Genomic DNA, 20,485 nt, shown 5'->3' with positions numbered 1-20,485 from the left:
AATACCTGACTTGACAGATTAGGTTAAAGCATTTAATCTGAATTGCTAGACAAACTATGCAAAAAAGTAAACGTATGTATGTAAAGGTTTATGAAGAAAAACTAAATGAACATTTGAAGATTCAGAACTTTTCTTTGTTTTGATGTAATTATAATAAGAAATAAAATTCAAATACAAATTTAAAAAATATAAAATTAAAAAGATCATTATTTTGCTGCACTATTAACAAGTGCGTGGAGAGGAACAGTAACAGCCTGGCCCTTTTATTTCGAAAGCCCCGAGCGGAAGCTGTCGTCAGTTAGCCTAGCCGTTAGCTTGTCGCTGGTGTCGGTGGGAGGATCCTGCTCGCCTGCCCCGTTTCTCAGCACCCTCTCTGTAAAATTAGCGAATACTGCAGCAAGAAGTGAGTGTGTGTGTATCTGTGTGTGTGTCACGATCAAGAGGAGAGAGGAAAGCGGGGATTAATATTTATAAAAAGCTCTCATCTGGCTGCTAACAGGTAATTATGAAGCGGAGGCTGTAGTTTGACTCATTATTCTTATTTGACACAAGTCGACAGTCTAATTATAGCTCACTTACTTGGCTGAGAGAACGAGGTGGTGGCTTGTCCTCATATTTTCGTTTTTCGTGCACAAGTAGTTTAATCTCTGGGGTTATGATGAAGTAGTTACGTCCTGTGAGGCTGTCAGTTGTCAGGGCGTGTGTCTGTACAACTGTTGATAGCTTCATTGTTGGTTAGTTTCAAAGTCAAAGAAGCAGCAGATCGGGTCCTGTCGGTGTCTTGCGGTCTGTCCAACTGCTGCGACCTCAATAAGACACTCATGCAAAAACGCATGGCAGATCTCCTAATGAGCCATTTCTATTCCTGGGAACACTTCATTTCCTCATTATCAACACTCGCATTTATGACAGGGTGGTGTTTGAACTGCCAGCAATCATTTTCAAACACAACAACACCAAGTGGGGGTGAAATATGAGAGTATAGGGTGAGTTATGTAGGCTGAAGTTGGTGAAATATGTTTCAGTAAGATCTGAATTAATATGGGAGCTAATTCAGGGCTTTTAATGCGATTTAAATAAGGGGATCCCATTCATGATAACTTATGTAATATATTGTGGTCCTCCTCCTACATTTGTTCAAATGTATTGGGAAATGAACATACACGCAAAAATATATTCTTAATACACTTACAGATGGATGTTGACAGCAAAACTATAAGTGCTGAAACAGTTAGTCAATTAATCGATTACTCAACGGGCAGAAATTACTACCAGCTTTTAGCAGGGGTGCGACTAACTGTTACTTTCATTATCGATTTATCTGTTGATCAGTTTCTTGATTAATCGATTAGTCGTTTGGTTCATAAAATTCAGAAAATGGTGTTTTGAGGTGGCCGCCATCCTCAAATGTCTTGTTTTGTCCGCAACCCAAAGATATTCATCCAACTGTTACACAGTGTTAAAGACACCAGAAAATATTCACATTTACATAGATGAAATCGGAGAATTTTGACTTTTTATTTGCTTTAAAAAATACTCAATTTGTCAGCTAATTGTTGAAGCTCTAATTTTTGGGGTTCTTTATTTTGAATATCTTGGAGACAAACCAATATATTTGAGGACATTATATCAAAGTTTCAGGAAACACTAACCATTTTTGACATTTTATGGACCAAACAACAAACTGATTAATCAAGCAATAATAAAGAGATGAATTCACAATGAAAAAAAAATTATAGCCCTAATTTCTTAACTCCTCTTTGACAGTAAACTGAATATCTTTTAGTTTTGGTCAAAACAAGACATTTGACGACATTGTCTTGGAGTTTGGGAAACACTAATAAACATTTTAATCATTTTATGGACAACTAATTGTGGCATTCATTCAAAATAAATTCTTGATACACTTGCTGATAGATGTTGTCTAGTGCTGAAGCGATTAGTCAATGAATTTATTAGTCAGTTGACTGAAAATTGACAGTTTTTAACCATTCTGGTAATATACACTAATTGTTTAAGTAATTTATCAAGCAGAAATGTCAAATATTCTCCAGCTTCTTCCTCTTTTTCTGTTTTATATCACAATCATTTGAATGTGTTTGCGTTTTGAACTGATAGTTGGACAAAAGAAGAGTTCGCTCTGGGAAATTGTGAAGGAGATTTTGCTGCTATTTTATGTAATATTGTGGCTTAACCAAACAAATGAAAACAAAACAATTGATTTGACAAAATAATCAATAATGAATATTCTTGCAGCCATGGAAACTGGAAAGACAATTATTCAAAATATATTTCATCAGTATGATCAACTTCACTACTACGAACAATTATTTAATTATCGATTCATATTTGATGAATTGATCACTTGTTTTGATTGTAAAATGTCAGTAAATAGTGAAAAATGTACATCATAATTTCACAGAGAATAAGGTGATGTTGTCATATTGCTTTGTTGGTTCAATGGACAATTGTTGTTGATTCAGTTTATGTTCAGCAATAAATCAATTTATTGACTAATTGTTCATCATGTGTATATAGTAGTTTAGAGCTGAATTAATTAGTCTGGGGGGCAAAATTGCTGAAATATCTACTGGTTTGTGCTTCTTAGTTATGAAAAATTGCTGTTAATTTTAGTCTTCTATGTGAGAAAAGTGAATATCTTTGGCTTTCAGACAGCTGGACAGACAGAAGCAGTTAATCGTGCCATTTTGTCCTTGTGAAATTGTGATGGTCATTTTAAACTACTTTCTCACTTTACAGACCAAGTGATTGATCGTGAAAATAATCATTAGTTGCAGCTCTAGTCTACACGGACGTGTGTTTGTCCCTGGAGGGACACGAGTGTACGGGCTCAGGACGTCTGGTGGGGTCCTCTCAGCCGTCCGGTCAGCCCCGTTTGTCTGCTCCTGACCCGAGTTATTGACCAGAAGTGAGTCATGAGGTGTCGGTGCTCTCAGAGCCGTGTTTTTAGGTGTATCCTCTGCCTTTGTCTTTGGTTTGGAGATCACGCTCCGCCTGCCACCAGCTGACTCGACTCGCTCGTCTTGCCCTACTTCCTCTCAATAAGCTTAAAGAACAGGAGTATCTGTGAGTGTCCTCCTTTAGTGCGCAATTTATATTTATATATTTATTTATAGATTCATGGCTGTTTAACGGAAGCCGTGAAGGTGACCGGGCTGCGGGTCATTAATTTTGAAAACTGGCCAGCCAATAAGATGATTAGACAAGCTCTAGTTGTGAGGCTCCTCTGATTGGCCCAGTCAAATGCCACATCTCATATACATCTCATTCATCTAAAATACATGTTGTATTCTTTCATGACTCATTAATAAGAACACTTTAACTAACACTAAGTTTGAAACATAATTTATCTTTGGGGCTTCAGAAAACGAGAGCTTGAGCTTCCCCAGAAACCAGTTCTAACTTTGCCAGAGAAAGTGTAACAGACTCATTTGATCTGATTTCACAGAGAGTCCAACCCAGTGGCAGGCGTTAAGAATAACTATGTAGAAATAACCGGTGTTCCTGTGGTTGGTCTAGTTTGCTTCTATAGGTCATGTAGAGGCATCAGTATTAAATGAGTTTCATAACCAGTTAAAACTCCCTGTAGTACATTTAATATAAAAATGTAAAAAAAAAACTTTAAGAATTTTCCTCCTCTGTATGCATAAATAGGTCATTGTCCCCAAGAGACCTTACAGGAGATGTCATACCTGATTTTATTTAATTGGCTGGCTGTTGGGAGGATATTTTCACATTTCCATGGGTGTACCAGTGAAGTCATGACTCAGGGAGACGAAGGAGCTGGTGTGTTTGTAACATACGCCCAAAGAATGTGAGAGGCTGACCTGATCTGCTGTGTATATTCCTGCTGTTGTGTAAGAGCTCAGCAGCCCTCACATTTCACTTTTATACACTTGAGTCCACAGCTTATACTCAGGAATCTCAGCATCATTTCCAACACTTTATCTGAAACAGACGCCTGAAGCTTTCTTGTTCGATTAGTTTTTGAGTAGTCATCCAACGTCAGCGCCTTCATGTCAGCTGATGTCTGTTTGCTCCTGTCAGATTTAGTCAGATAAGACGTTTGTACTTCAGGTTAAAGGTGGTGCAGACAGACGGTGTCGCAGGCTGTCTGCTCTGTCTCAGCGACAGCTTCTGCCAGTTTATGAACTTTGGCCCATTTCTCAGACAGACACACTCGAGGAAGTGAGGCAGCTTTTTGCCTGCTTTCAGGTCTAAAGGGTTTTTTTTGGCTTCATTTTAAAAAAGCTTGTTGGCTTGTGTCTCTGGAGAAAAAGATTTATAAAAACACTAATGCCTTATTAAGTCAAATCAATTTTTATTAATATAGTGCCAAATCATAACGGAAGGTATTTCAGGGCATTTTTCATATTTGTTTGTTTACAGAGACCCAACCATTCCAACCAAAAGCAAACACTAAAGTGACAGTGATGAGGAAAAACTTCCCTTTAAAGTTTCAGTTTCAGTTTTATCACATATATTTTGCACTATATGTCACCTACACATCAGGAACTGGCCCAACAATGACAAAGATGTCATTCTGTAGGTATTAACTGTTATTTTTAGGGGTATTTTGTGCTTGTACTTTTTCCTGGAAAACGAATAAAAGAATATTGGTGACTCATCCTGCACCCTGGGGATATAGGACTACTAAATCTGCATGTATGATGAAACGCTTTCTCGGTTTCTTTCTTCGGATGCAGCCCAGGGTTTGAATTACACAGTGGCTTTTTGGGGAGTCTAATTTTCCAGTGTGCACTTGATGTCACATGCTCAAGCATACATGGAACTGCGCAGCAGCGCAGTCAATTGTAGGATTACTGCGAAAAATACTCAGTCAAAATGGAGAAAAAAAAATCGAAATCTGAAAATCATTACATCATTATTTATTTCAGGAACCTTAACATGCATAAAATAAAACCTATGACAGAAAAATGGTCAATATTTTAGAGCTCAGTTGGCTTTTAGTGGAGCCAAGCTCCTCTTAGCTTCCCCATGTTTCGAACAATGATGACGCCGGCATAAGAAAGGAGAATACATTCATGAACTGTGGATTGCAGTGTTTCTGGAGAACAGACCTCATTGTACAAAAGCACAACTTAATAACTTTTCCCTCTGATGTCCTCCACCAGCTTAGCTTCAACTTTCAGCGATTTAATGACAGATAGCTTTAGCAGCTTACTTGTTGCTAAAGTAGCTAACCCTGACTGTTAATTGCTGCCAGAATAGGAATGTAAGAAAATATTAATAGAATTGAGAAATGCAATATTATGTTTAGATTTAGATTTAAGAAATAGCAATATATCAACTTGCTTACAGATACAGTCTATTGTATTGTGATATGTATCATACTGCAAAATTCTTTCCAATAAAAAGTCCTAGTTAGCAACAACATAACCAGACTCAGCTGCCTCCCAGTGAACGTGGTCGGTCACTGGAACGAACATAGTCTCTGAGACCAGCAGGGAATACAGAATCAAGGGCATTTATAGTCCTTTCTTGATGGAAAGGTAGCCTTACTTGTTGCTTGTTGCAGTAGCGAACCGCTAACTACTGTTAGCTCTGTAAGCTGTGACTCAGCCCCGGGGTGCCAGGAGCCAAACCTGGCAACAAAACCGAACATGTAATCAGTGATCTCTCTGCGAGCTTGTTAATGTGATTTTTAAGAAGCAGAAACCTTGAGAAAATAGTTGTAGTTGGGGTGCCAAACATGCTGGAGGACATTCATGTAAAAATCACTTTTTATTCTGCTGTAAAATAAAGTTTGCATTGTTCCATAGAGATTTAGGCTGGACTTGCAGTGTCTGAGCGAATGTTTATCTGTCAAACAGCTCCAGCCTTGGTTTTATTGCTCAGTCAGTTATGAAGTTTTGATCTACAACCACAGTTTGACTGGGCTTCTTGAAAACTCCCAACTCCCAAAACACAGGAAATAACTTTTCAATGTTGATATCAGCTGATCTATAACTCTGGTTTGTCTGAGTCTCGTGTAGTGCTTCAAAGAAAGAGGTGCAGCCAGGAAAGCCTGTTAGACGAGCCAAAAAAATCATACTCAGACTAATTTCCTGCAATAGTAGTTCTTGTTTGCAGGACCTCAGAACAGAAAAGTCATCATCATCCCATAAACAACAGGTCCTTTATTGGCTGGATGTTTGTCTATGTTCAGCATCATTGTTGATTTTAAAGTCATATGAGGATTGAGAGGCAGCTCTCCCTCATTGAACGGGGTCACGCTCGGCTCTGTGCTAACTCACTGCTCAGCGCGTTGCATAACTGCTGTTGGCCCCTAAGCCCCAGGAAACCTCCTTAGAGAAAGACAGAGGTGGTGTGTTCATTAACCCAGGGCATTGCTCAAATAGTTGTAGGAAGTAATGGTGTTTTGCTTTCCTTGTATTTTAATGGCTCCTCGTGTTGTGTTTGGATCAAGTTTTATGTATGCTTGCCAGTGTCACTTAACACCTTGTCTTCTTCATTGCATAACAGCAAAGTGAACTCGCATACTGGGACGACCTCCAGACTTTACTTATTTCTGTTCATGTTTGGTCTGTAACTGTATTTACTATTAAATTAAAATGAATAAATCCGTGGATTACTTTTCAATAAATCGTTTGGTTAAAACACACAAAAATACGCAGTTTTCTTGATCACAAACTGACGTGTTCAGTTTACTTGGTTTGTCTGACCAATGGTTCAAAACCATAAAGTGTTTTGAATAAAAAAAGACGGTTACCTACTAAAAGTTTGCTTGATAAATGAAATGACTAATCTATTAATCAATTATCAGATTTTTTCAGCATGAGCGAACTTTACAGAGGTTTTCATTTTTAGCGCTTTGAGATAATGTCAGATAGATATTATTACTAGATAGACATTATATACTATACGCCGACTCTATCCCTAATAATGGACAGGCTAATTAACGATACTGGTCCTGGGCCAAGAATTAGTCTGCAAACCCCTCAGTGAAATCACAATGTGTTGTTTGTCACTTGTATGGATTAAACAAGTGAAACATAATGTGTTAATCAATGAGCTTTAGAGGTGTGGTAAAGCAGATTTTGTTTCCTTTGTACGCAGCCAACCTAGCTGCTCACAATCTGTATGCTCTGTGAAGCTGTGCAGCTGATTTTTTTTTCTTCACTGTACAGACTTGGAGTGGTATCCATGTTCTTATCTAACTCTCTGCAAAAAAGCAAATTGGCCTGTTTCCCAAACTGTGGGTGAGGGCCCCCGTAAGGAATCCCAATAAGTATGAGGAGTCTCGAAGCAAATTTTCTCCCACTGAAAATTTTGTATAATAGTTTGAACTCTTCAGGCCTGTATTCCAAGAAAACAGTATGAGAAAAGAAAATCACTCCTTGGTTGAATTTCTGCTGCTTCTTCTTGCTTTATGGTGATTGGCAACCAGCTTATTGTTGGCTGTGAACTGGGCACAATCTGGTGCCACGATTCGTATCGCATTACAGGAATTATGATTCAATATGTCACAGTACTGCAAGCAAGGTGATATATTGCTTTTATAATTTTTAATTTTAGGAAAACTTAGAACAGATCCCCATATGCATAAAATCTGAGTCAGAAAAGTTTACTTTTAGGCAATCAGAACATTGAAGCTAGAAAACAACACTGCTGTCCTGTGATAGGGGTTTTGGTTGAAGCGTGTTGTCTTCAGGTGTCTGAGGGACATGAAATACTATTCAGGAAGTCCAGTGTCAGTAACAGATCTGTAAATTCGATGACTTTTCAGACAGCAAAACACTACACAGCAGTTTATGATACTATGGCTACATTCACACTGCAGGCAAATGTGGTCAGTATCATTGTTTTTGCTAATATATGACTCATTGTTCCACAGAAAGTCATGATTAAAAATTTGGCTCTCGCTCTCCACGTCCTCGTTATCACCAACACCGAATCATGAATTTGCTGGCTTCCACTGCACATCAGCTGGACTTAAATGAAATCACAAATGATGAATTGACTTTTCTCCATATTTATCCACTTTCATATAACAGTGTGCTGTGTGTCTTTGTTGTTCTGTACATACAGGTCAGTTCAGGAGTGTGACCAGCTCACACTAGAATCTGATATGGAGCAAATAAAAAAAATATATAACAGCCCTGAGCACTAAGCCTTGCAGTGTGGATGTAGCATATGAAGCAATATTTTACAACTTAAATAAATTTTATCTTTTGTTGCAACGATCTAGGGCTGCAACTAACAATTATTTTCATTGTCGATTAATCTGACAATTATGTTGATCAGTGTTTCCCAAAGCCCATGATGACGGCTTCAAATGTCTTGTTTTGTCCACAACCCAAACATATTCATTTTCATAGTAAAGAAACAGAAATAATTCACACTTAACAAGCTCAAATCAGAGATAAATACGACATTCACGCTTCAGAGTAATCCACCATGCATGTGGGCTTGCATGTATGTGATTAGCCGTAACGTTGCGTTGTTGCGTTCAAATGATCGTCACAAGTCAAAAGTGTGTGGAAGAATTCTAATGGATCACCGATACAAACAGTTCATATCCCTGTACAACTAAAGTTCAGTATTATTCTGACATATTTTCTGCGCTTTTTCTCTCTTTGATGTTTCAGCCTGTAAGTAACACGATGTTCCTGCTGTCTCACAGTTCTAGTTGATCCTCAGTCAACCTCAGCATGATTGAAGGCTTTATGAATATGTTGTAGCATTCCTGTTTGCACCACTGGATTAATCTCCGTTGTTTAGTGTAGACTCACAGTGACAGGTAAATGAAAATGTCTGCACCCTGAACTGAGTGATGGTTATGCAGAGCCGGCAGAGTGATGTCGAACCATTTCTGCTTTTGTCACACCTTTCAAGAGCCCAGTTAATCTCTCAGTGACACCTTTTACCTTCGCTCAGTGTGGAGGTCTGAGGACAGTAAGTTGATACTGGTTGCAGACAAGTGGAGCCCATTCACACGTGCTGATTGAGTCAGCCTTTGATATGAATGTGGAGAGGATGAATGGTGGTGTTTTTGTTGGCTGAAACATGATTAACAGGCTTGACGTGGATGACAACAGTAGTGAAATCTGTTACTACTGGCAACCAGCTAAACTTCCTCCTCAGCTGTTGCTGTCATTAGTATCCATTAGCAGCTCAATTGAGGGCATCAGTCACAGGTAGCCTGAGTACTCGGCACAGTTTGTGACTATATGGGACATTTTCACGCATAATTTCCTTTTGCCAATGTGTCAAGATGTCCCCTCAATGGCTTCCAATATCGCTGCCACCAAGGACAAGCTATCATTGTGCAAAGAGAGCGACTGCCTGTGCACATGTATGTGTGAGTAAGCATGCGTGCCTGCGTGTTCGCATGTGTTGCGTCGCCTCTGGCAGCCCTCTCCGTGTCCCTGCTCTGCTGAGGCCTGTCCAAACAGAAATGCAGCCAAAAGCTCCTCCCTGGCTCCACAGAACAGGAAGTGGATTGTTTTGTTTCACGGGGTGAGCCTCTGAGGCCTCGGATGGTGCTGCTGTCTCCCACTTGTTTGGCTTTGAACCCATCATCACGCTCAGGCCATCTCTGGAAATCAAAAGATGCTTGTAGAATTTCTCTTCTCTTTCTGGAATCAGTCTTCATCCCACTATCAAGCCCACTGGAAGCAGTCTCTGTTCTCATTAAATATTCTGTTTTTTTGGTCTCATCTCAGTTGAAGCATTTGCAACTGCAGCTGAAATGAATGGTGATGTTTGGTTGTCATTGTGCAGTGTATCCAGGGGGCTGGCTTACTTGTCTTTCAGTTCATATTAAACATGTGGAAATAACAGGATTGAGCACACTACCAGTATTTGTTACAGCAGCCTAAATTCAAACTTGAGTCTTTGGCATCTCTAAACACACAGCACCGGGGGGAGTGGGCCTGTGGGCAAAAGGAAGAAACTGTGAACAAACCATGACCAGAATTTCCATAAGAAGGAACAAGTCACCCAAGATTAATAAAACTGTCACACAGGCAAACACACCCAGCATTTTCAGTGTGGCTACTGGTTATGCCGAAACTAAATGTCCATGGAAACATGGCTGGGTAATAATTTCTTCTCTTACAAATTTTTTTTTTTTTCTTTTTGCTCTTTCTTTGGTTTCTTTACTCGTCTTAGCCTGTTGAATTGAGTTCAATTCAATCAATACAAAATCTCTTGTATTTTTATGTTTGCAGTGTAATAATTACCTTCAAAATGTACAGCTGCAATAACTAGTCAATCAACTCAAAAGAATTCTCAATTTATTGACCAGGGCTCTATTGAGCTCTCCTACCATTGTTCTTCCTGCACCAGTGATGTCACAGTGATGTAGTTGGATGCACGGAAAAACTACAAGCTATTTCAGCTTGGATTTCTAGTCTCTGCATCTGTGCTAGATGAATATTTTTGTCATGTATTACTATGTTTTAGCCAGCAAAGTAATAGCTTTAGGCCAGGGTGCTGATACGCAGCAACATCAGTGTGAGTGTCAGAAGCTCGTGTGCAGTGCATCCTGGTACATGCAGGTACTTTGATCATGGCTTTGTGAGGAGGAGAACTCAGCTTTCTCAGTCAGTATAGAACACTGCAGAAGTTATTGTGTCACTGCACTTCATGTAGGCCTAAGGTGGTGAATTTTTTCCTTAACGCAGCACAAATGGCATACTGATCAAGCTTGGTCTGATAATTTGTTAAGACTTAATTCATGTTGGCAGGCATTAACTTTAAAATGTCAGAAGATTGAGATATCATTTTGCACAAATTCCCCAGCGCTTCATAGAATAAATTAATTTTTGGACTATATTTCAACTAGAGATGAAATAGCTGACAACAATCTACTGATCTGTTATGGTAGCAAACCAACAATAGTTTGACTAATAATAGCTTCAGTCCATATTGTTGATGGTTTTTCATGGTTCGATGGTGCTTACTGAACGGTTTGGTGTTGCTATGCTCCTGAGCAGAGATTAAAAGTGGGCGTTGGGGCAGACTCAACTGAAAAGTTTTGCCAGCAGCACTGAAAGATTAATTTCCCCTGATAAGTGGGTGCCCTCGTGAAGAGGATTGCTGTCAAGACTGTCTGGCAGAAAGTGGATGAGGTGAGGAGCCAAATGACTATATGCACAGCTGCTCCCAGGCAGCGGGGCTCCAGCTCATCCATCAGCTGCGCCACTAACTCATCCGCACACAGCCTGCACCAGCTAAACCAGTCCTCGCATCTGGGCTCAGCGCAGAAACATGTCCTGGTTCGGTTGTTTCAGTGGATTTTATTTTGTGCTCAGAAAACCAGCAAAGCGTCATCCTCGTAGGCATCCATCTTTGTCTGCCATGGCCTTGTTTTGCTGGGAAACGCTTGCACGGTATTTGTTTCTACTGCAGTTTACACACATGCTCACAAATCCCACCTAAGCAATTATAGCTTAACACTGGAGCGACATATGGCTGGACAGGTTTAGCTCTTGCTCCTTTAATGCAAAGTCGTTTTGAGATAATTAGGATATTGTCTGCTATCAGAGTATTCCTGAAGAAGCATCTGGGAGGATCAAAAGCAGGGCGGTGTTTTTGTCTGCTGTAGGACACCACCAAGTACATCACCAGCTGCTCTGATTTCCTTTTCTTCTTCACACACGTTGTTGCAGAGGGGAAACAAACAGGGCGGAGCAGCAGCTTGATAACACATTCCTTCATGTCTCTGCTTGTCTCAGCACCCCCCCCCTTCTCTTTCTCCTCCTCGTCACTCCGCTATCTTACTCATTCTCTTCTGTTCTTCATGTAGCTTTGTAGTCAAGATTTGGCATTGGGGATTCAAGGTCTGTGACTGCAGACGTCTGTGCAGATCAGAGAGCGCTCCCTTAGGTGTAATGTGATGCAGTACTGTCACTCAGAGATGTCAGAGTGGTCGCTTTGGAGCCACGAGCACAATCCGGAAAAGTTTTTGTACAAAGTTGTGTCCTTGATTTGTCTTCTGCTCCTGTGATCTCTACAAATAATATAAATATCTGTAGGGTGGAATGCACAGATGGAATGACAAAGTGAGACTGTGTTGTTTGGTTTGTTCCTACAGTGTGACAAGTGAAATCTCCCATAACGGAAAAAAAAAGTTTCTTCTGCCTTTTGTGTTGCTGCTGATGACTTTGACACTCAACATTTTTTGAATGTCTTTTTCTAAAAAAAAACCCAAAAAACAAAACCCTCCTTTTGTTTCCCAACAGAGATGGCAGCCATCCGGAAGAAGCTGGTGATTGTCGGGGATGGAGCTTGCGGGAAAACATGTCTCCTCATTGTTTTCAGTAAAGACCAGTTTCCTGAAGTCTACGTCCCGACAGTGTTTGAGAACTACATCGCTGATATTGAGGTCGATGGAAAACAGGTTTGTACATTTGACGCCCAAGAATGCAGTCTGGAAGTAGTTGTGTCTGTCAACATCTGCACGGAAATTCTTCGTTTTTGTGTCATGAAACAAAACTGTTCTTTTAAAGTATAATATGAAGGGTCTAACTGAGTGTTCGCTAAGCCCCACCCACCTCAATTACTGTAACCACACCTGTCAAGCTTCTCATTCTTGCACTGCACATTATATAGTTTAAAAAGGTCTTTTCAAAGTCTGAGACTGTGGGCCTCCCCCTAGTCAAGGCTTGGAAAAAGCCCCGTTCTAGTTTACATGACTAGTTTTGCTCAGTTCCTGGATGCCAAGGGTATCATGATTATGTGAACTGATCCCATAAACACTCAACAATTCAGCCAACACGGCCTGTTTTTGTTGTTTGACATAACTTCAGACTATAAAAATACATTAAAAGGTTTTGTCCAAAAGCATGTTACAGTTTGTTAGAGCTATACTTTGTATGCATTTTCAGTGTTTGACTTTTAATTTTATATATAAGTGAATGCTTTTCAGGATTATGGCTAAGCGTTGTGTTTGGCTTGTGCAGTAACTTTGGCTGGGGCTGCTGGAGTGTAAATTTCCTCAAATCCAATAAACAGCAGGACAGAGCTGCTAACATGAGCATTAAATCTGACAGCATCCAGGACCAGCGTCAACACAGTGGGGAAACACCACACAGTGGATGTGCTATTTTTTTGAATAGCATTGGTAAACCCCCAAAATAATGTGGTGTGAAATGCTCCTTGGCCTTTGCAGTCAGAGCAGACAAACACACTGTTTAATCCATTTCTTACACGAGAGGGGTTTAATATTCAGAGAAAAAACTGTCCTGCTGTACTACAAATCCCATTTGAATTGCCTGTATCCTCTGTCTGTTGCGGTGTACCTCATCCAAATCTGTATGTTGTTTTGCCTATAACAGTACTTTTTGTTTGCCAATGTAGGACTTTATAAACTTTATAAAAAATAATTTATTTGTCTTGTAAATTTGTCATTTTTTATCATAAACTTACCACTTTAAGCTCCATTTTTTCTCCCTCCAGTGGCCACCATCGTGGTTTTCTCCTATGCTACTAAACTGCTTTTTTGGGCCAATATGGGATTTGAAATGGTGCTATATTTCACACTCAGAATACTGACACTTAAATAAAGTTTGTGAGGGGCAAATGAAGTGCTCTGTATAATTATTTTAGAAAGAGTTATGAAACCAGCTACAGTGTTTAACATCTTGAATCTGAGTCACGGCGTGGGTCGAGTCTGCGCTGCAGCTGGCTGATTATGTCAAAGGGTTTTGTTCTCTTGAGCTGACCACCGCTACAGGATCACCACTTGGCAAAACAGGAAATGACTCCACTTCCCAGCTTCCTGTTCAGACAGGGAACAGGGATGTCTCCTGGCAATCCCCACGCTCTCCCGTCAGGACCCTCCTTCCCCCTCCTCCTACTCTATAAACACCTCTCATTTCCTGTCCTGGTCGCGCTTTGATGCTGGCAGGCAAGGAGGGGTTAATAGTGGTGTTCTGGGCTGGAAATCTAAGGTTAGGGATCCATGATGGACATCGGTCTGGAGGGAGATAATTTGAGGTAAAGATACGAGTGTTGGCCCTTTTAGTTTTCCCCTGTGTGACTCTCAAGAGGATGTTCGCCCCATAAGAATTATCCCATTATACAACCAGCTCGATTGTGTTCTCAGACTCTAAATTCTTCCCCCCCTCGAGGGTAAAAAAACATTTTCTTTCTCTCACCTTCAGTGCATTGGGCAGACTCTAAAAATAGACGTTTTTCCCTCTTTCTCTTCCTTCCCAAAGTCTGAAGCTCACAACAAGTCCAGTGGGAACATAAGCGCTCCGGTTGCTCATGCAATCTCAACAGCGTTCAGCCACCACCCACCCTCTGCCTCTGCAAACCTCTATTTTGGGACCGTTGACTGATGCTTGTGCTCTCTGTGGGCACACCAGAATCTTTTGTCATTCAGTTAAATTCCAGTTTAAAACTTCTGCAAAAAAGTTTACTTTCCCCCCTGAACGCTGTGAGTCAGATAAAGAGCGGCGTAGAGTGAAGACTGGCTGTTAAAGCCTGTACAGGGACAGAAGGTATCTGGTTTGATGCTTGCTAATCTCCCACTTTCCCTAATTGAATTAATCAGTGGTGTGATGGGATGAGGACAGTCCCCGAGTTCATTTCCACAACACTGACGACATAACAGGCTCATGAAGCTGATTAGGTCGGAGCTGCAGCGGTGATGAGAAGTATCTAAACGCCGAATTCCTCTCAAATGAGGAAAGCAGTTCGGGTAAAACATACAAATCATAAGTAATGATTGAGCTTCAAGATATGTGTAGCAAGAAGAGATAAATGTCCCGAGGTTAAGTTATTTTAACATTATTTACTTCCTGGTATTTAAAGCATTTGCCTTTGGGAAAATCACTCAGACGCATCACATGCCTCCAGGTTCATACGTCACACTCCAGATAGTCTCAGTGGATGAGAAAAGAAACTAATGATGTCGTGACTGGTTAAATGTTTGTTTGTATATTCGTCTGGAACAGTGAGCAACATTATGTCTGCTCTGGGAAGACAGCTAATTTTTCTTTTTTAGCCCTTCAGAAGGGTTCAAATTACAAAACTTTCAACAACAAGATATGAACGAATGAATCATTGAGATAATGAGGAGTAACTAGAGAATCATTGTGTTTCCACCCTCATGTACACTGTCTGACAAAGACGGAGAGCAGTAACTCCAGAAGAGCTGAAGTGGAGAAAAAAGGGTTTAAAGTTTTCAAGCTGACTGGGTAAACTTAAACAGATGGATTGGATGTAATTCCTCTGAACGTGTTATTTTATCCCCCCCAAAAAAATCACATTTACCTTTGAAAAACTTGAGGGACTTGAGGGGAAAACACAGCATCAACAACCAAAATTAGTTCTTTTAGCTTTACATCTACTATTTATTTTAATAATCATATTACACCTTAATTGATTTAAAGGAAGCTTGACCATGTGGGAACTCGAGAGTCAAAAATTGATCTGGCAGTTACTGTTAGGCAACTCTGCTAAGTTAACATTTGTCTAGTTAGCTTTTTAGCTTTTTCTTCTGCATGACTGGTTTCAACTTCTGTTAGACTTATGTGGAACAACAACCTAAATAACCAAGATATAGCTATATGTATGGCTAGCCCATATCATGCTAGCTAGGATTTGGCTCACTTGCTGTAGCCACCTGTGCAATTGACTGTTTGCTTTGTAATTCCTTCCAATGTATTATTTTATTAATAAAATAATATTTTTTTAGTTTTCAGGTAGAGAACACCATCAACAAACAAATTTGGTTCTGTCAGGTTTCCACCTGCTAAGCTAAAGTTAAAGTTTCCACTTCAGCTTGTGGGAGAACAAACTAAACATCCAAGATGTTAGTTCACCAAAAATAATAGATTTAACAGCTATGAGGCTTTAGTCAAGGCTAGCTGTGACTCTAGCTAGTTATAGCAAGCTAGTAGCCTTTCTCTAGCTGGCTGTAACAGGATTTGGCTCTCTTGCTTTAGCTAACTGTGCAGTTGACTGTTCAGTTGACATCAAAATGCCCATAACTCACCTTTCTTTGAAATGTTTCTTTGAAATATTAGAAATTTTCAAAATAAATGACTTCTTAATTTAACTTATTAACTAACTTAACCTGGTCCAAGGATTGACATTAGGCCTATGACAGAATAAATTAGATATTTTACTTAATTTAATGGCTGCAACTGAATTGTAGTTGTAAAGCTATGGTTACATTTTAAAAAGTTTTTTCAACATTAACCATAGCTGGAACCTCTTTCATCACGCAGTCCCCCAAATGTTGGAATGATTCATAAACATAAAAATGGGACAAAATAAATAGCATATTTAAGCTCTTGTTGTGTGTGTATACTAATATTGGTATTAACAAACAAAAGTATCGCTGCTCTACTATGACTCTCATTGTTTTTCTTGTGATTTCCCTCAGGTGGAGTTGGCGTTGTGGGATACTGCAGGCCAAGAGGACTACGACAGGTTGAGGCCTCTCTCTTACCCTGACACAGATGTTATCCTCATGTGTTTCTCCATTGACAGCCCAGACAGTTTAGGTAAGGAACTGCTGATATACAGAAGCCTAAAAAATCTTTTGTTTGTTTAACCTGCTTTTAAATAGGTCAGTCTTTAATCAGATACATCTGGCTGAGACAGCAGCAGAAAAGAAGGCTGATTAATGTGATGAAGTTGTAGTATACTTGACTTACACTGTATAAAAGTGATATGTTTGTCTTCACAAAATTAAGGCAGTTCATATCAGCTAAGCAAGCTGTTTGTTAAATGCCTTAATGGACTTGATGGGAAGTAGGATTAGTGCAGCTAAAACCATCTTTGCCTCAAGCAGTCTGCAGAGCAATCCATCATGAGAAGTGTTCTGCGCCGTGACTCGGCACTGCCTGTCCCTTTTTATAGTCCCCTCCCTCCACTCTCTCTCTCTCTGTCTCGAGTGTTTGAGCTCACTTCTTGTCTCTCCCGGGACAGAAAATATCCCTGAGAAGTGGACGCCCGAGGTGAAGCACTTCTGTCCCAATGTTCCCATCATCCTGGTGGGGAACAAGAAGGACCTGAGGAATGATGAGCACACACGGAGAGAGCTGGCCAAGATGAAGCAGGTACAGAAAAGCATCTGGAGGTCAATGAACCGTGGATTGCGGTAATCAGGAACAAGTAGGCGCCTCTTCGGTCCTCAGGCTCCAAAGGCCTGAGGAAATGTGCAGGGTTTCATGGGGTTCTGTCATTACAATGCTAGACTACAAACTGCAGCATCACATCACAAGACAGTTTATAGTTTTTGATGGCTCTGTGTGACATTATGTCCTTTTTCAGGGCTGAATTCTGGGCAATTTCAGAAGCCTAATGCAACAATAAGATGAGTTTGAGTGATAACATCCACGAGTTTGAGTTTGGAGTTTTGTCAGAATCCAAAACAGTGCATACTACAGTATAATGGAATGAGATTATGCAACTCTGGAAAGTTTTCATGGTAACAATCATTTTATCAGGTCCACTATCAACCCATCCAAAGTCCCACCCTTTTTCGCTGGAACTTCTTCCTTTACCATTTCCTGTACAAACCCTTATTCCAAAAAAAGTTGTGACACTGTGTAAATCATTAATAAAAACAGAAAGCAATGATTTGCAAGTCCTTTTTGACCCATAATCAGTTGGATGCAGTACAAAGACAAGATGTGTAATGTTCAAACTGATGAACTTTTTTGAACCCATAAAAGTGACATATGTAGTCACATCTAAAGTTAGCTAATATCAGCAATCATTAGCTAGCATTTTGCTCAAATTTGCCAACTTAAAATATGATATGTATATGAGCGCTCTTCCTGGCCACCATATACGTCATTTATACAGGTCCCCAGCATCTTTTAACTACCTTCAAAATTAGATTTTCTTTCAAACATAGGTAAGCCTGCCACATTAGCATAAGTACAGGAAACAGGAAAAGGAGAAAACTGACGGGATACTTAGTTTGCTCAGCACAGAGCAAAAAGGGGCAGGACTTATAGGGGGTCAATTGCTAGATAAACAGTGGAAATACGCTGGTCATATTTCAAACTAATCCACCACGAAATGTGCGCTTTCATTTTTGGAGTTGAGCCACATTGAACTTTTTCTGTGTCAACATCCCACAGTAGTTTGGAGTGAACAGGATCTAATGCTTTGAATGTGTAAATTTGTTGGGGTTAAACTTGTATGAAAAGAGAAGACAGCTAAAAATTGTTACCAGATGGCGCTGCTCAGGATCTCAGTCAAAGGACTTAACAATCTGTAGAACATACAACACCTTCTGTCTTTAGTTACCTTGACTCAGAAGGAAAAACACCACCAAAAAAAAAAGGGAGAAATCTCAGGGAGAGCACCAGAGGAGGGATACCTCTGTCAGGATGGACAGACTTTCAACTGATGTCATATAAAAACAGTAGAAAGGAATAAAAATAATGAACAATAATGACATACACATCCTGCGTAGAAAAACATAATGCCAATATTAGGCAACTAAAGTCCAAACATATGAAAAATATTGATCAGGAAAGACGAGCAATATTTTTAAAAGGCCAATCGACAGATGGAATATTTATTAAAATGAAATCTTCTCCTATCAGCTTTGTATTTTTTACGTGTTTGTCCCTGAAAACTAACTTCCCTTGGAGAACAGACAGTGACAGCACTCTGACCAGGCTGTTAGCGGCCTTTCAGTCATACTACAATGACAGCATGTAGGTTTACTGTGTCACAGTGTGCCGCTGCGGCCCTCTCTCTGTCTGTCTCCAGGTCCAGCTCATAATAGCAACATGTTGACAAAGCTCTCCAGCTCTTTCAGACGCCACCGTCAGCTTTTCCTTTCTGTAGAAATCAGGAACCGTTTGACAAAGAGTAGCACTAAGTCATCAGTTCAAGTGTGCTGGATTTTACAGGGTCACACTGGACACGGGGAAGCTGGGGAAGGACGTGGCTGGGAGGGTCGGTGAAGTACTTTAATCTGTTCGATGAATTTGTCGTCATTTCGAGAAAATGTAGACAGGCATAAAAAACACAGGTGCGTCAAACTCAGTCTTCAAACTAGGATCACTATTAAATACAATCAATCAATACAATATTTCTTCCCATGTTCTTCCAACTTCCAAAACGTGATAAAATTTAAAATATTATATTCCTCCTCTTGCTGGGGACCCCATACAGTCCACTCAAGGACCCCTGTTGGTCCCCTGACCGCTGTTTGAAAACCACTGCCCTAACAGTCTCTGGTCTGACCATGCAGGAGCCGGTGAAGGCAGAGGAAGGCAGAGATGCGGCCAACAAGATGAGTGCTTTTGGATACCTGGAGTGCTCTGCCAAGACCAAGGAGGGCGTGCGGGAGGTTTTTGAGATGGCCACTAGAGCGGCGCTGCAAGTCAGGAAGAGGAAGAAGAGAAGCGGCTGCACGCTGCTGTGAGCAGGCCAGACACCATAAAATCAACTGACCAGTAGGAGAAAAAGAAAACGCATAAAAGGACTGACCTTTTACCAAATTGCATCTTTGTACTGTATCTGCATTTCACGGTAACAGTCAAGCAGATGAATCGAAACCGAATACAGGAAATGAACTTTGTCTATATTGCAACTGTGTTTAGAAATTGATGTTTAAAGTTCCTTGTTGATTTTATTTTATTTTTTTTTCCAGAATCTGTCTTTACACATAGACCGTTTTCCTACTTGTTTTTCTTTATATTTGTAACGTAACAAGGCAGTGATAGATGCACATATTTGTATGCAATATTGTTCTTCACGAGCTTGGGCGAGCAGCATCCTTCTTAGCTTGTATAAAGTCTTCATGAGTAAGGTCTTGTCACTCCAGACTGTTCTGTTTATCATGGTGGTCATGATGGAGAATGAAAATTGATATCTTTTGACCATAAGAGCTAGTGCCTTTTTAAGTTTTTACTCCCACCGTCTACTTCTCATGTTTGTCAGCTAGCTAACATTTCAGCTGAGGGGCCCTCCATTGTACCGTAGCTCATTTTACACAGCGTTTGTCATTGTGAAACCTGAGCGGAGCCATAACTAAGGCTTTCAGTGCTGTTGACAACTCGTCAAGCACAACAAATGGCCGCTTGTGCCAGTTTTTTGTTGGCATGAAACATCAATGATCCGTCAAAGAAGGCCTCTGTAATGTGATAAACAGCCAACAAAGGAGTGAGCCTCGCATTCTGTCTGAGTGTAAGATCTGATTATTCACATGTATTCCTTTTAAAGGGATAGTTCAGGTTATTTGAAGTGGGGTTGTATGAGGTACTTATCAACAGTCAGTGTATTATCTACAGTAGATGCCGGTCGGTTAGTTCAGCCGGTCAGTTTGGAGAAGCAAAGAGGGGCACCAGCATGGTAGCTAAGCAATGAACTGCTGTGGACAGGATCAGCAATAAAAGATACGTTAGCCACTTAAAAAGCAATCAGTTTAAGTGTACGCTATATTTAGAATATTTTCACTGCTTTACCTTGCTATCAGACAGCCTTTTCTGACAAAAACACAGTTATA

The 20,485-nt window shown here is 40.2% G+C and overlaps 1 protein-coding gene across 1 annotated transcript; it reads left to right on the top strand.

Moving 5' to 3' along the window:
* The first annotated feature begins 343 nt into the window (after positions 1-343).
* Positions 344-19,788, top strand: LOC146332026 (rho-related GTP-binding protein RhoA-D-like). The gene is made up of 5 exons (XM_084738253.1): positions 344-499; positions 12,234-12,391; positions 16,391-16,511; positions 16,939-17,069; positions 19,229-19,788. The coding sequence occupies exons 2-5, from the start codon at positions 12,236-12,238 to the stop codon at positions 19,400-19,402; spliced, it is 582 nt and encodes a 193-aa protein (XP_084594379.1). The 5' UTR covers positions 344-499; positions 12,234-12,235; the 3' UTR covers positions 19,403-19,788.
* Positions 19,789-20,485: the final 697 nt, after the last annotated feature.

This window comes from Lutjanus erythropterus, chromosome 2 (genome assembly GCF_056507025.1).
Source record: "Lutjanus erythropterus isolate fLutEry1 chromosome 2, fLutEry1.hap2, whole genome shotgun sequence".
Taxonomy (NCBI): Eukaryota; Metazoa; Chordata; class Actinopteri; order Lutjaniformes; family Lutjanidae; genus Lutjanus; species Lutjanus erythropterus.
This window is presented reverse-complemented; position numbering and strand designations above follow the sequence as displayed.

Excerpts from the sequence above, each read along its gene's own strand:
- LOC146332026 (XM_084738253.1), top strand. The coding sequence starts at position 12,236 with ATGGCAGCCATCCGGAAGAAGCTGGTGATTGTCGGGGATGGAGCTTGC. Across the intron at positions 16,512-16,938 it reads TGACAGCCCAGACAGTTTAG|AAAATATCCCTGAGAAGTGG; the intron begins GTAAGGAACTGC and ends CTCCCGGGACAG. Across the intron at positions 17,070-19,228 it reads AGCTGGCCAAGATGAAGCAG|GAGCCGGTGAAGGCAGAGGA; the intron begins GTACAGAAAAGC and ends CTGACCATGCAG.